The sequence below is a fragment of the Anomaloglossus baeobatrachus genome, chromosome 4 (assembly GCF_048569485.1).
Source record: "Anomaloglossus baeobatrachus isolate aAnoBae1 chromosome 4, aAnoBae1.hap1, whole genome shotgun sequence".
Taxonomy (NCBI): Eukaryota; Metazoa; Chordata; class Amphibia; order Anura; family Aromobatidae; genus Anomaloglossus; species Anomaloglossus baeobatrachus.
Window position 1 is genome coordinate 72,739,694 of NC_134356.1, and position 13,779 is coordinate 72,753,472.

General features: G+C 43.4%; 1 protein-coding gene across 3 annotated transcripts in view; it reads left to right on the plus strand.

The window, feature by feature from the left end:
- The window catches only part of ARAP3 (ArfGAP with RhoGAP domain, ankyrin repeat and PH domain 3), a 249,940-nt gene that overhangs the window by 216,476 nt on the left and 19,685 nt on the right, over nt 1-13,779 (plus strand). For all 3 annotated transcript variants that reach the window (XM_075344394.1, XM_075344396.1, XM_075344395.1), the window contains exons 30-32: nt 4,900-4,935; nt 9,665-9,728; nt 11,236-11,373. In XM_075344394.1, coding sequence (XP_075200509.1) covers nt 4,900-4,935; nt 9,665-9,728; nt 11,236-11,373 — 238 coding nt within the window. The remainder of the gene's footprint in view (nt 1-4,899; nt 4,936-9,664; nt 9,729-11,235; nt 11,374-13,779) is intronic.

Below are 13,779 nucleotides of genomic sequence, written 5' to 3' on the forward strand. Positions count from 1 at the left end.
CCAGTAGTCACCTGTTCCACTGTCTGACTGCCCTCACTACCTCCCGTGGTAGCCTGTTCCACTCTCTGACTGCCCTCACTACCTCCCGTAGTCACCTGTTCCACTGTCTGACTGCCCTCACCACCTCCCGTGGTAGCCTGTTCCACTCTCTGACTGCCCTCACTGTCAGAAAGTTTTTTCTAATGTCTAATCTGAATCTCCTTCCTTTAAGTTTCATCCCATTGCTTCTTGTACTTTCTTGTGCTAATGGGAATAGGGTGGGTTCCCTCTGCACTGTGACTACCGTGTTTTTCCAAAAATAAGACATCCCCCAAAAATAAGCCCCAGCAGGGATTTTCAGCATTTTCGGAGAAAGGCTTAAATATAAGCCCTCCCCCGAAAATAAGCCCTAGTCCCGGATCAATAATGAAGGGACCGTGCAGCTAAAAAAGATACAGATACCGCAGGACACTTCATTATAGACAGCGGGAACCCAGCAATCATTCACCCGACACTGAGCGGCAGGACCTGCAGTGATCGCATACCCGCACACATCAGCTCTCTCACACACACACACACACACACACAAAATCAGATCTCACACACACCAGATCTCACACACAAACATCGGATTGCACACACAGTCAGATCGCACACATAATCAGATCGCACACACAAACATCGGATCACACGCAAACATCAAATCACACACACACACAAACATCTGATCGCACACGCATCGGATCGCACACACACTCACCTCATCCAGCGACACCGATCCCTTCTCGCTGGGAGAATCCTGAGAGGCAGTGCGGTGCAGCGCGACGAACAGGACCTGCAGCCGGACACGTGAGTTGCTCTCATTCCCTGCTGCCGTAAGTGGTGGATGTGAGCTGCCGTAAGTGGTGGATGTGATGTGATGTGATGTGTGTGTGTGTGTGTGTGTGTGTGTGTGTGAGATCTGCTGTGTGTATCTGTGATCGGCTGTGTGTGTGTGAGATCGGCTGTGTTTTTCTGTGATCAGCTGTGTGTCTGCGTTCGGATGTGTGTATCTGTGATCGGATGTGTTTATCTGATTGGCTGTGTGTGCCTGTGATAGGATGTGTGTATCTGATCAGCTGTGTGTGCCTGTCATAGGATGTGTGTATCTGTGATCGGCTGTGTGTATCTGTGATCGGCTGTGTGTGCCTGCGATCTGCTGTGTGTGATCTGTGTATATCTGTGATCTGCTGTGTGTGTGTGTGTGTGTGTGTGTGTGTGTGTGTGATCTGCTGTGTGTGTCTGGGATCTGCTGTGTGTGTCAGCTAGCAGCAGGGTAGAACGGCATGCAGCACCGACCGGAGATCACAAGAGGACCTGGGAACCACGCAGACATCCTGGTCTGGTGAGTATGAGTCCCCTGGGAAGTGGGGGGGGGGTCTGCTTTTTTGGGAGGTAAACTTACCCCCAACCGTGTTTCTCCAAGAATAAGACCTCCTCCACAAATAAGCCCTAGTGCTTTTTTGGGGGGAAAAATCAATATAAGACAGTGTCTTATTTTTGAAAAAACACGGTACCTTTCAGATAATTGTAGGCCACCATTAAATCTCCTCTCAGCCTTCTTTTTTGCAAATTAAACATTCCTAGTTCGTTTAGCCGGTCTTCATATGACATGGTTTGTAGACCTTCTACCTTGGTTTCTACCTTCTATCTTGTTTGCTCTTCTCTGGACTTCCTCCAATGTATCAATGTCTTTCTTGAATTGAGGAACCCAGACCTGTACACAGTATTCCAGGCGAGGTCTGACCAGGGCAGAGTATAGGAGAATAATGACATCTCTTGACCTAGATTCAATTTTTGTCTTGTTCAATGATATATCACTTAGATTAGTGGCGACAGCTGTTCTGACACAGTGAAAGATTTGAGATTTTGCATGTGTCAGAGCTCTGAGAGCTTCCCCTGCCCACACCAGTCTTTCACTGCACATTTCCATAGACAGAAGCTGCTAAACATAGAAGGGGATGGAGTCGGACTAGAGCTCATGTGCTGCTGAGACCCACTAATGATAAAGATAAGAGGCTTAAACTAACATTCCAGATAAACAAAAAAAGACTGTGAGATAAGAGACACAGGGCTGAATTCTCTGTGTTAACTCTTACAGCATGATGTCTTCAGATTACATTGCAGAAACTTGCTTATAGAGTCCCTTTAAGTTAATGCCTTCATAATCCTTTATTTTATGCTAATGAGCGTTGGGACTAGGGGTGTGCTAACATGCTATTCAATGCAGCATCACCAGCGGTGACGCGCGTGCCTGTGTTTGCTGTGACCGCGCTTTTGAATGCCAGGCACTTCCGGTTATGCACAGTATGAAGCCAGGTGTACCCATCCCAGCTTCAGAGAGGTGTACTGTGCATTACTGAAAGTGGTGGGCATTCAGAAGCACGGTCGCAGCGGACACAGGTACGCGGGTCACCGCTGGTAATGCTTCATTGAATAGCATGTTAGTACGCCCCTGTGGGCGTACTAACATGATTAGAGGGTGGACTAGTCGGGGGATTTAACGCCCTTGGGACTAGTCGCAGGCCTCATTAGTATGAGATAAAAGATTTTTAGAAATACTTTTTCTAAAGATCCCTTTATCTATGCTAGTGTATACAGGGATGGTTAGGTAGATATTAGCAATATACACCCAAAACTGTTCATGGTTCAAGGGGGAATATTGCACCTGACAGGTTCCCTTTAAGAACTGCACCCAATGTCTTATTCCATTCAATGCACCCTGTTCCAGTTAACCAATCATCAGCCTATGGCTCCCATTCATCATTACTTTTGCGCCTGTTTTTTTGTCTAGTTTTATGTCTTTTCTTTTGTTTGCACTCAATTCATTATCTATTTATGCCTTTTTTGAAGTTTATATTATATGTGCTTATCTGTTTTATTGTTTGTGGACGAAATTTAGCGATTCCTATGTTTTCACCTGATTCATCTATTGCAGCTCATTAAAGGCAATCATTCAGAAAGTTTTTGCAATGTAATCTGAAGAGAGCATGTCGTAGGGATTAACATTCAGATTTCAGGGCTGCATCTCTTATCAAGGTCCATGCTGCTGTTCATCTGCAATGTTTGTTTTTACTTCAGGACATTATCATTTCCAAACTAAATCAGATCAGCTAGTCTGGCACACCCCTTAAGGGTGCTTTACACGCTGCGACATCGCTAACGATATATCGTCGGGGTCACGTCGTTAGTGACGCACATCCGGCGCCGTTAGCGACATCGCAGCGTGTGACACCACGGAGCGACGATCAACGATCGCAAAAACGTCCAAAATAGTTGATCGTTGACACGTCGCTCCTTTTCATAATATCGTTGGTGGTGCATGCCGCTGGTTGTTCGTCGTTCCTGCGGCATCACACATCGCTATGTGTGACACCGCAGGAACGACGAACATCTCCTTACCTTCGTCCACCGGCAATGAGGAAGGAAGGAGGTGGGCGGCATGTTCCGGCCGCTCATCTCCGCCCCTCCTCTGCTATTGGGTGGCCGCTTAGTGACGCCGAACGAACCACCCCCTTAGAAAGGAGGCGGTTTGCCGTTCACAGTGACGTTGCTAGGCAGGTAAGTACGTGTGAAAGGGTGTTAGTGATGTTGTGCGCCACGGGCAGCGATTTGCCCGTGACGCACAACCGATGGGGGCGAGTATGCTCGCTAGCGATATCGATATCGCGGCATGTAAAGTACCCTTTACTGTTATTAGCAGCTCACTGTCTGTAGGCATTGTATATAGAGAGCCTGGTGTGGGCAGGGATAGCTTTCTCAGCTCTACTGCATTGCTAAATCTAAAAACTCTGATTGTGTCAGAACGGCTGCACCCAGTAATCTAAGTGATACATCGTTGTATTTAGGATCTCTTTGCCTACATCATGCTGCTCTCAGATGAGGTAGCAAAAACCTGCTGACAGATTCATTTTAAAAAGGTGCACAATTTGACGCAACTATACTCTAGTCCCCTTTGGTGTAGTTTTGTGCACGTCTTTTCAAGTACTCGCATGTTTAGCATTATTTTAAAAAAGTTACAAAAATGGTTAATAAATAAATAAAAGTCCATTTTTGATTTTGTTCAAAATTCATGGCCCACTGGCGCTATTTTGATGAATTTATCACAATAAACATCAGACAAGACAAAAAAAAAGAAAAGTAACTTAAAAATCGTAAATAATAAATTGAGTCCTATGTGTTTTGTGGTTTTGCTATAGAGACATGCCTCCGTGTGTGTAAAGCCATTAGCTCAAGTCATCAGGGTGGTATGGTATCATCTATTGAAAAGTTGCCCAATCCCTTTGATACGGTGATGTCCGCTCAGAACGCCTCTTATACGCACTGAGGTTGATGCACAGCTTTGGGGAGGACTTTTTTTTTTCTTACTTTTATGCAATTGGGGCTATAAGTTGCTTTTCTTTTAATCTATTTTGTTACATATTTTGCTAAAATTATGCAAAATTGGAAGCAAAAATTTCAGGCATATATAAAATCACTCTAGTGAAAGACCGGAGATCATTTGTGCAAAAATGCAATAGAATAAGGCCCAATGACTTTTCTATGCACATATACACCCACTATAGAGTAAATACCTGTACTGTTTGCTGCATGTCTTATGTTTGTTAGATTTAAATATTTTCTTTTAAATTGCACTTTAAATATAAGTTGAAAATTCAGAGGGTTCGGCTTTGTTCACACTTTGCAACAGTTTTGTGTTTAGTTCCAGCTTTTTTACAGTGATTTATCAAAATTAAGGCGGGATATGGCTTTTTTTGTTTGTTTTTTTGCTATGGTTTTGAAAAATACAAGTATAAACTTGTCAGCAGCGCCAAGATGTAGATGTGGTCTCTCTACTGCGGCTTCTATGTTCTAACTGCAATTCCATCATTTGTCCACTAGGTGGGGCTTTACAATCTACATGGATAAACAGCAGCTGTAAGTATTATTTACCGTATTTATTTTACTTGCTTATAGAGTGCAAATAATTCCTCACTGTCCCCATTGGGGCTCACAATCTAATTTCCATACCAGTATGGAGAGTGGGAGGAAAGCAGAGTAAACTCCTTGCAGATATCCTTGGTGGGCTCTAAACCCAGGATCCCGAAGCTGCAAGGACACAGTGCTACACACTATTATATGGAATAACTGATAATATATTGCCAATTGGGAACGGTCCAAAAATAATATCACTTAATTCACTAGTTAAAAATAAATAAATAATGCTTTCCTTAATCAAGAATCAGAAAAAATATTAGTACATGCCCTCATCATCTCCCGCCTCGGCTACTGAAACCTCCTGCTCTGTGACCTCCCTTCCAACACTCTTACACCCCTACAATCTATCCTAAACTCTGCAGCCATTTACATTTCTCCCCTCGCTATTCCCCAGCCTCGCCACTCTGCAAATCCCTTCACTGGCTTCTCATTGCCCAAAGACTCCAGTTCAACACATTAACCATGACATACAAAGCCATGCACAACCTGTCTCCTCCACACATCTGTGACCTAGTCTCCCGGTACCTACCTGCACGCAACCTCAGATCCTCACAAGACCTCCTTCTCTACTCCTCTCTTATCTCCTCTTCCCACAATGCATACTAGATTTCTCCCGTGCCTCCCCCCGTACCTCAGACTCTCTCCTACCGTGAAAAGCTTCAAGAAGAACCTGAAGACCCACCTCTTCCAACAAGGCTACAACCTACAATAACCCTCAGTCCAGTACACCACTGCGCAACCAGCTCTGTCCTCACCTATTGTACCATCACCCATTCCCTGTACACTGTGATCCCTCATGGGCAGGGTCCTCTCTCCTCCTGTACCAGTCATGGAATTAATGGCGCTATAATAAACAATATATATATATATATATATATATATATATATATATATATATATATATATATATATATATATATAATATTCATGCAGTGTATTTTAAGTGAAATCCTCTTTAATGGTTCATTTAGATAAGTCAATAATAATCACAAACCAGTGTCCATCTCAACCTCGCCCTTGTAAAAAGATGCATTTCTGATAACATGATACTGTATGGGGATCGTACTGTCTGAATGATTACTGAATGATTACTGTGTGAACAGGCCAGCTAACCGACTGCTGATCGGCTTGTATATAAACGATCAGTGGTCATTTATGGCTTGGATTTGCCTGTCTAAATAGGTCATAAAAGGCACCAATGAGTAACATCAAGTTGCGCTATGGTTGGGGGCATAACAAAGTGATATGGAAGGGCAACATAGGCATATTTCTATATAGGAGTTATATTCAAAGCAAGAATGCCGCGGAGACACCATCACATGTTTCTCAACGCTGGCAGGAAACTAGCCAGGTCTTTCACCGGGAAGGAACAACCACGGGAAGAGCAGTCTCCAGTCAAGGATACCATGTTTGGCATAGGTGGTCTCCTTTACTGGAGACTGCTCTTCCCGCGGTTGTTCCTTCCCGGTGAAAGACCTGGCTAGTTTCCTGCCAGCGTTGAGAAACATGTGATGGTGTCTCCGCAGGCCTTCTTGCTTTGAATATTTCCCAGGGGGCATTGCTCTAGAATCACTGCGTTGAGAAACACGTGATGGTGTCTCCTCAGTGGTGGATGTTGATCTCCCTAAGGTCAACCATCCTTGATCACATATATAGGAGTTATAGGGAGCAAGATGGGAAAGATGGAAGTGCCAAACCCGGGAAATTAACTGGCCAAGTCCAGGTGTATAATGTAGGATATCACTTAAACATGGTATTATTTTTTAAAAAGCCTTACTACCATTGCGGACCTATTTGATCCATACTGCACATTGCCGACAGCTTGATGTTAATGACATATAAATTAGGAAACAAAAGCTTTGTCCCACCCAGAGCACCTAATGGAAGTCTGCCTCCCTAGGTCATTTACAACATTAGCGCCTGTCTGTTTATGTTGATTGATAGGCACCAGACAGGAAACCTCAAGCCTGCTCACATCGACACAGTCTGCGTGTAGTGGGACTTGGGGCGGTAGTCACTGGCGAGGCGCTGTTCTCTCACAGGAAACATGGGGTGGTCCTGGCTGGGTGTGTGGTCTTGTGTCTTGAGGGCTATTTGCCATGCAGGCCCTATGCTCCTGATGGCTCTGGCTGGCCAGGACCAGATGTTAACTTAAGCACAGAAGGAGATCACCAATTCTTAAAACTTAGTCTTTTACTTAAATGTAAGTTGACAAACACAGTGCATGGGGAACAGCTGGCATACATCTTCTCAGACATTTCTTGCTCAATACGAAGCATCACCAGCAATAGTCCCTCCACTCCATCCAACCTAGATGTTCCTGTCCTCATTAGTCCCGTTATTTCATCACCACCAAGCTCAATCTCACTGTACCATCCATGAGAGTCATTCCGTCCCTTTCTGCGACTCCGCATACAGTTCTCCTCACGTAGGAGATATGTTGCCACTATGGCTGAACCCTAGCCTCACGCTACTGATGCTTTGGAATGTCTGGCCAGGGTTACCTTTTCGCCTCACGTACTGTGTGAGCAGACCCTTCACCTTCTGTAGTCGTAGACTGTCTTGGAGCTCAATGCTGAGCGTCCTGTGTGAGGAACAAACTACTCCAGTCTCTAGTTCTCCTGATTACCACACTGACCTGACTACATTGGCTACTTTGACTATTAACTCTGCCTGTCCCTACAGCCTGTTGTTGGGCAGACTTGACCTTTTACCTACTTTTCTATACACACACATTATAATGCTCTGCATTATCACATTCTACATGACACTGCTATGCCTTACATAAAACAGGAATATTTCATATTCCATTATCAATACTGCTACATCTTACACATTATACATTCCTATCTTACATTAAGATCCAAGGAGTAAGTTTTCTCCTTATGGAGAGTGACACACCAGGTCTGGCATGGCAGTATGAGGAGACAAAAGCTTTGCACCCTCCTCTGGAAAACTTAATATGCAAATTGCCTCTTCAAAGAGGAAGAAGACTTGAACTCTAGTGCCGCCTGTTGGAAGTAGCAATCCTAAAAGTCAATATCGACCCTTTAACGAGTCGTGCCACATGACTTAGGATATATAACCAGAATCTTAATGTACAGACACTCTATTTCGGGGTATTGCCCTTCATCAGTGCAAAGTACAAGATCTGACAGTGTTTGCAAATTGAGGTTTGGCTTATATATCCTAAGTCATCTGACAAGGCTCATTAAAGGGTCGATATTGACTTTTAGGATTGCTACTTCAAATAGGTGGCACTAGAGTTCAAGTCCTCTATCTCTCTGAAGTCGCACTTTGTATGTGTTATATTAGTAACACTTAACTTTATCATATATTACATTACACTGCATTGATGCAATTGGAGTCTTCAAGGAGTACACATGAGAAAAAGGAGAAGAAAGCAACCGCACATGAATCAGATGCACACCGATAGTATAAAATATATAATTTGCCTTTATTGTATATCAATATTTAAAACCATTTAAAACCAGAGATACAAAAGTGAACATGCAAACAAGAGGTGAGGTCGGTTCACCCTGGGCAAAAAATAACAGCATTACATAGGAAATGGTGAAGATAAATACATAAATAACCAAAATTTAGATGCTGTAAATGATGCCAAATAGAAATGCTGAAATGTACCCAATGTTTGATCTGGACCCACAATAGCAGCAACAACGTCTCTTAGATGAACGTCTGTAACATATCCCTATAAGATATACAGTCATAGAGAGGGAAAGGGTTACCTACAGATGCATTGGATATAACGATTATATAGAAGGACAATCACAGGACATGAGAATAAGTTCCTGGTCTTAAATATCCTGAGCATGTACATAAACCATGGACGTTTGAGCACATATCCATAAACAATACAGAACCTCCCAGGGGGTTTGTTAATAGTGCATGCTGCAGCTAAAGTCTAATGCACAGGAAAAATGCCGGTTAAACCAATAAGTGCATGTAATCTGATAGTCAGGGGAGACCAGACCAGTAATGGGGAGTCAAACATGAATCTAAAGCGGCAATATACCCAGGGTTAGCAGGCCAACGCGTGTCGCCGCCTGAGCGGCTTCCTCAGAGCAAGGGCACTAGAGTTCAAGTCCTCTATCTCTCTGAAGTCGCACTTTGTATGTGTTATATTAGTAACACTTAACTTTATCATATATTACATTACACTGCATTGATGCAATTGGAGTCTTCAAGGAGTACACATGACTATAGGCCCACCTCTTTACTTGAGCATCTGCCCTGTAAGGGTACTGGCTTAAGTGTGACACTGCGCAAGTGTTGCCCATTGACCCTGTACACACCCGCAGTTATGTGAGCTGATATTAGCAGGCACAAGATTTTCTGTCTGGTATCAATGGGTATCAATTCCCATTCATTTTTTTTCTGGACAGGTTTCTTATTTCCCTTTTTGGGCTAATTTTTGGACGTGTCATCCTAACGTTCCATACGCACGCTCTATATCGGAGGACTTCAGCACATATTGCTCATCAAAATATCTAATAGTACACATCCAAGTGTGTGTAGATCTTTGTCCATACCTCAGAAAAAAATCTGAGTAGAGTGAGCAAGTTACTTTTCCTTGTTTTTGAAATTCAACGTGCCATAGGCCAATCTGTGATGACTGAGCATAACATGTGCCATTTGCATTTTTCAGGTGCTTATGTTGTACCATACAAGCAGAGATGTGGGACTGGATCACAAGTATTCTCAAAGCACAGGTAAAAACCCTAAAGGTTCAGTATAAATAAAGGTCATATTGGCTACTACAGAATCTATAAGATCCTATCATATATTGTAAAGTCAGGGACATTGCTAGGATCTTTAAAGATCAGGGGTCCAAACCCCAAGTGATCTGACTCCCATATACCCCATACAATGATATAAATAAGTGTTAACACTATTGCTGCTATACCACGATGAGACAATCTTGTTCTAGTACATCTTCATCTTCTTTCTTCTGGTGCCATGCACTGCACATCCAGGTATATTAGTGTAGAGAGCGGTGTCAGAAGAAAGGAGGCAGAGAAGAGAACGCACACGGCCCCGGTGAGTGCACGCAATAGCACACACACCGGCTGCAGTCAGACAGTGCTCGCTTTGAGAAGCCAATACTGTACATCAAAAGCTGGGGAAGGCCTATTTAAAATGCATTTGGGGATTACGGACTCATTTTACAAAATAATGCCCTCAGAGTGCCCCCTTGAGTAGTATTGTCCCCTGAGTTCCCTCAGCATTAATATTAGATCCATTAGTGCCTGCTTCTGTAATAACACTACCAGAGTGCCCTGTCATTAATAATGCTCCAAGAACTGCCTCAACAATGTCACGAGAGTACCCCATTCAGTAATATTGCTCACAGAGTGACCTCTCAGTAATAATTCCACAAGCGTGCCCCCTCGAAGTAATAACATCCTTAGAGTGCTCAGTTAGTAATAATGTCCCCACAGTTCCCCATCAGTAATAATAATGACAGTGTGTCCCCACCAATAATAATGTCCCCAGAAAGCCCCTGTCAGTAATAATGCCCGCAAAGTGCCCCAGTCAATAATAGTTAACCATCCAGTAATATTGATCCATTAGTGCCCCATCAGTAATAACATCCCCAGAGTGTCCCGTCGGTAATAATGACCCCGGAGTGCTGCAGTGCACACTAAAAAATAAAGCTTGTACTCACCTTGTCTTCTTCCCCACTGTCCGAAGCCACTGAGGACTCTTCTACGTTTGCAAGGAGTGGCCGGCTATCACAGGCAGCATAATGCAGTGACGTAATTGTGCCACCTGCGTCGGGATGGTGACATCTTGAAGACTGTAGCCCTGCAGCTGTCTGTGACTTGGGGCAGGCGGCATATGGCTGTCTGCTCCATCTCTGGGTCATGTTGACACCAATACACTTTGCAGTGTCGCTAGATGGAGATCAGGGGCTCCCAGCCAAAAGTCCGGGGTTGTAGATTTTGATTGGTTGCTCTTGACGCCACTAGATGAAGGGATATTCTCATCTTGGATGTCCATGTCTGCAGCTTGCCCAAATCCTTTCATAACTCACGAGTTGGCCGTTGTTAACCACCTTGTCTGGTGGATCGTCTATCAGGGAATCTGCACTCTCCTAATAGGTGGATATGCCAGAAATATCCAAGATGGGAATACTCCTGTAGCTGTTGAAGAATCTCAATAGTTTATATTTTACTTTTATGAGGCAAAAATACATGTTCTGCTTTGATTTTTCAGCACGATGATCTTCGCCCTGTGATTTTAAGACGACACTCTTCCTCAGATGTAACAAAGCAAAAATTTGGCACCATGCCGTTAGTACCAATCCGCGGAGATGACACCAACGCCACCATGGTCTCTGCAAATCAACAACTGGTGAGTTTTATTGTAATCATAATGGAAAGTGGAGATGGTGCTTTATCCTTTTTTAACCCCATCAGCACTTGAGGCGTGAACTTGTACGTACACATTAGCTGCAGGACCTCTTCTCAGCCTTTTCGTCTTCTCCATTTTACATTAATTATGACCACAAAGTTCAGCTCATTTTTTGACATGGCCTGTGGTCATAAATCAGCTGAGAAGAACACAGAAAAATGTGCATAAACAAGTTAGCACATTCTGCAGCTAACAATAGCCATGCAACACAGAAGCTTCAAAGGCAAACGGTACAAAATTGTCAATGATGTAACAATGATTTTCAGACAAAAATTTAAAAATTCAAGTAAATAAAAATGATCCTGAATGTGTCCGTGTCCTTTAAAGAGGTTTTCTATAAACATATCTTTATAACCTATTCTATAATTGGTTGATAGGTGGTATAATTATTGCTGGCCTGACTACTGGGACCCCTTTGACCCCAAAAATGTGGGTTGGTGGGTAAATTTCATGGTAAGCGACTAAGTTCCTTTTACTCCTTTTATCATTTTAGAAAATGGCGTGTGGTCCCCCCCCAATTTTGAAACCCAGCCATGATAAAGTCGACAGCTGGGGGCTGGTATTTTCAGGATAGGGAGACCCATGGTTATTGGCCTCCCAGCCTAAAAATAGCAGCCTGCAGCTACCCAGGATTGTCGCATCCATTAGATCTGACAATCCCAGAACTTTACCTGGCTCATCCTGATTGCCCTGGTGCAGTGGCAGTCGAGGTAATAAAGGGTTAATGAAAGCTCACAGCTACCACTAAAATTAGGTGGGTCTATGAGAACCCCCCGTTACTAATCTGTGAGTTAAAAGAACTAAACACAAACACTGAAAAAATCCTTTATTTGAAATAAAATACAAAAAAACATCCTCTGTCACCACTTTATTAACCCACAAAACATCCAGGTCCAACATAATCCACAAGAGGTCTCATGACGATTCCAGCCCTGCTACATTACTGAAGGCACAGCGCGCAGGTATAGAACATGACCGCCTGCTGTGGGCTTCAGGTAGAGAATGACTGTGCCGCATTGATGAGCGGTGACATCTGTCAGTTTATTTGCAGTCACAGCTGGAGGTTCCTACAGTCCTCCACCTGTGACCACTGGTAACCTGATCTCAGGAAATCTCATTAAACTCAGTGACCCTACACACTTGCCGAAGCTTTTTCTGCAGTTATTATAACATGGTTGTCTATTGATTTGTCGCTCTTCCATGCACGAGAGGAGCAACCGAATCAATAGCTGATATGAGCATTGCTAAACGTCCGACTCTGCCTCCAATCTCCAACTTCTTGACTCCGACTTCCTCATACATGGCTCAAGTTTAAGTGATACATTTCCTATTTATATTTTTTATCTTTAGTCACTGTGAAATGCTCAAATACAGCTGACGTCATAGGAATCTTCTTAGACATTTTGTAATGCTATAAATTCGCTCTCAAAATAATTTTGTCCTGTAAAAAAATAAGGTATATTGTAATTTCAAGAATAGAGAATCATTCATGTATAATTTTGGATAGAAATAAAACAAACTTTGCATAAATCAGTAGTGCAGATGACAATTCAAAGGTTTGTAAAATATGTTATTGGACATTTTTACTCTGAACATTCAATGTTAGACTTTTCTCAGGGTACAGCTCACTAATAGTGATGAGCGAGTACTAAAAAGCTCGGGTGCTCGAAGCTCGGGCCGAGCCTCCCAAGATACTCGTGTACTCGGCCCGAGCAACGAGCCCAATGTTATCCTATGGGAGACCCGAGTATTTTTGTGAAATGACCCCCCGGCAGCATGGAGAAACCCTAAAAATGTCACAAAAGTCTCAGAAGAGTGCTCAAATGACATGGCAACAGCATGGGGAAGACCCCTTGAAGCATTTATCACTCAAAAGTCACAGCTGTGAACAATTTTGTCCGCGTTTTACGCCATTTTTATGGACTCACCAGAAAACCTTCCAAAATGACCCCAAAATGATTTTTCATGGCGGAAATGTTAAGGGCACATACCCAATAGTGAGATAGAGCTGGTGTATGTTACTTTTTGAGATTAATACATGAAAGATTTTACGTGAAAACATTGTGTGGCACTCCGATGTCCCTGAGAAGAGACGTACATGAAGGCCTCTTGAGTCTAATGTGCCAATTTTGAGGAAGTGAGTCTTTGTAGTATTTTCCTTTGCCAGGGCAGTCCAAAATTGTGAGGTTCACCAATGCCCCTGCATACAGACGTGCATGAGGGCCTGTAAACCTGAAGTGCCCATTGTAAGGAAGTGGGTCTATTGTAGTATAGCCCTTAGGCAGGGCAGCCAAAAATTGGGAGGCTCCACATTGTCCCTGGATAGAGACGTGCATGAGGGCCTGT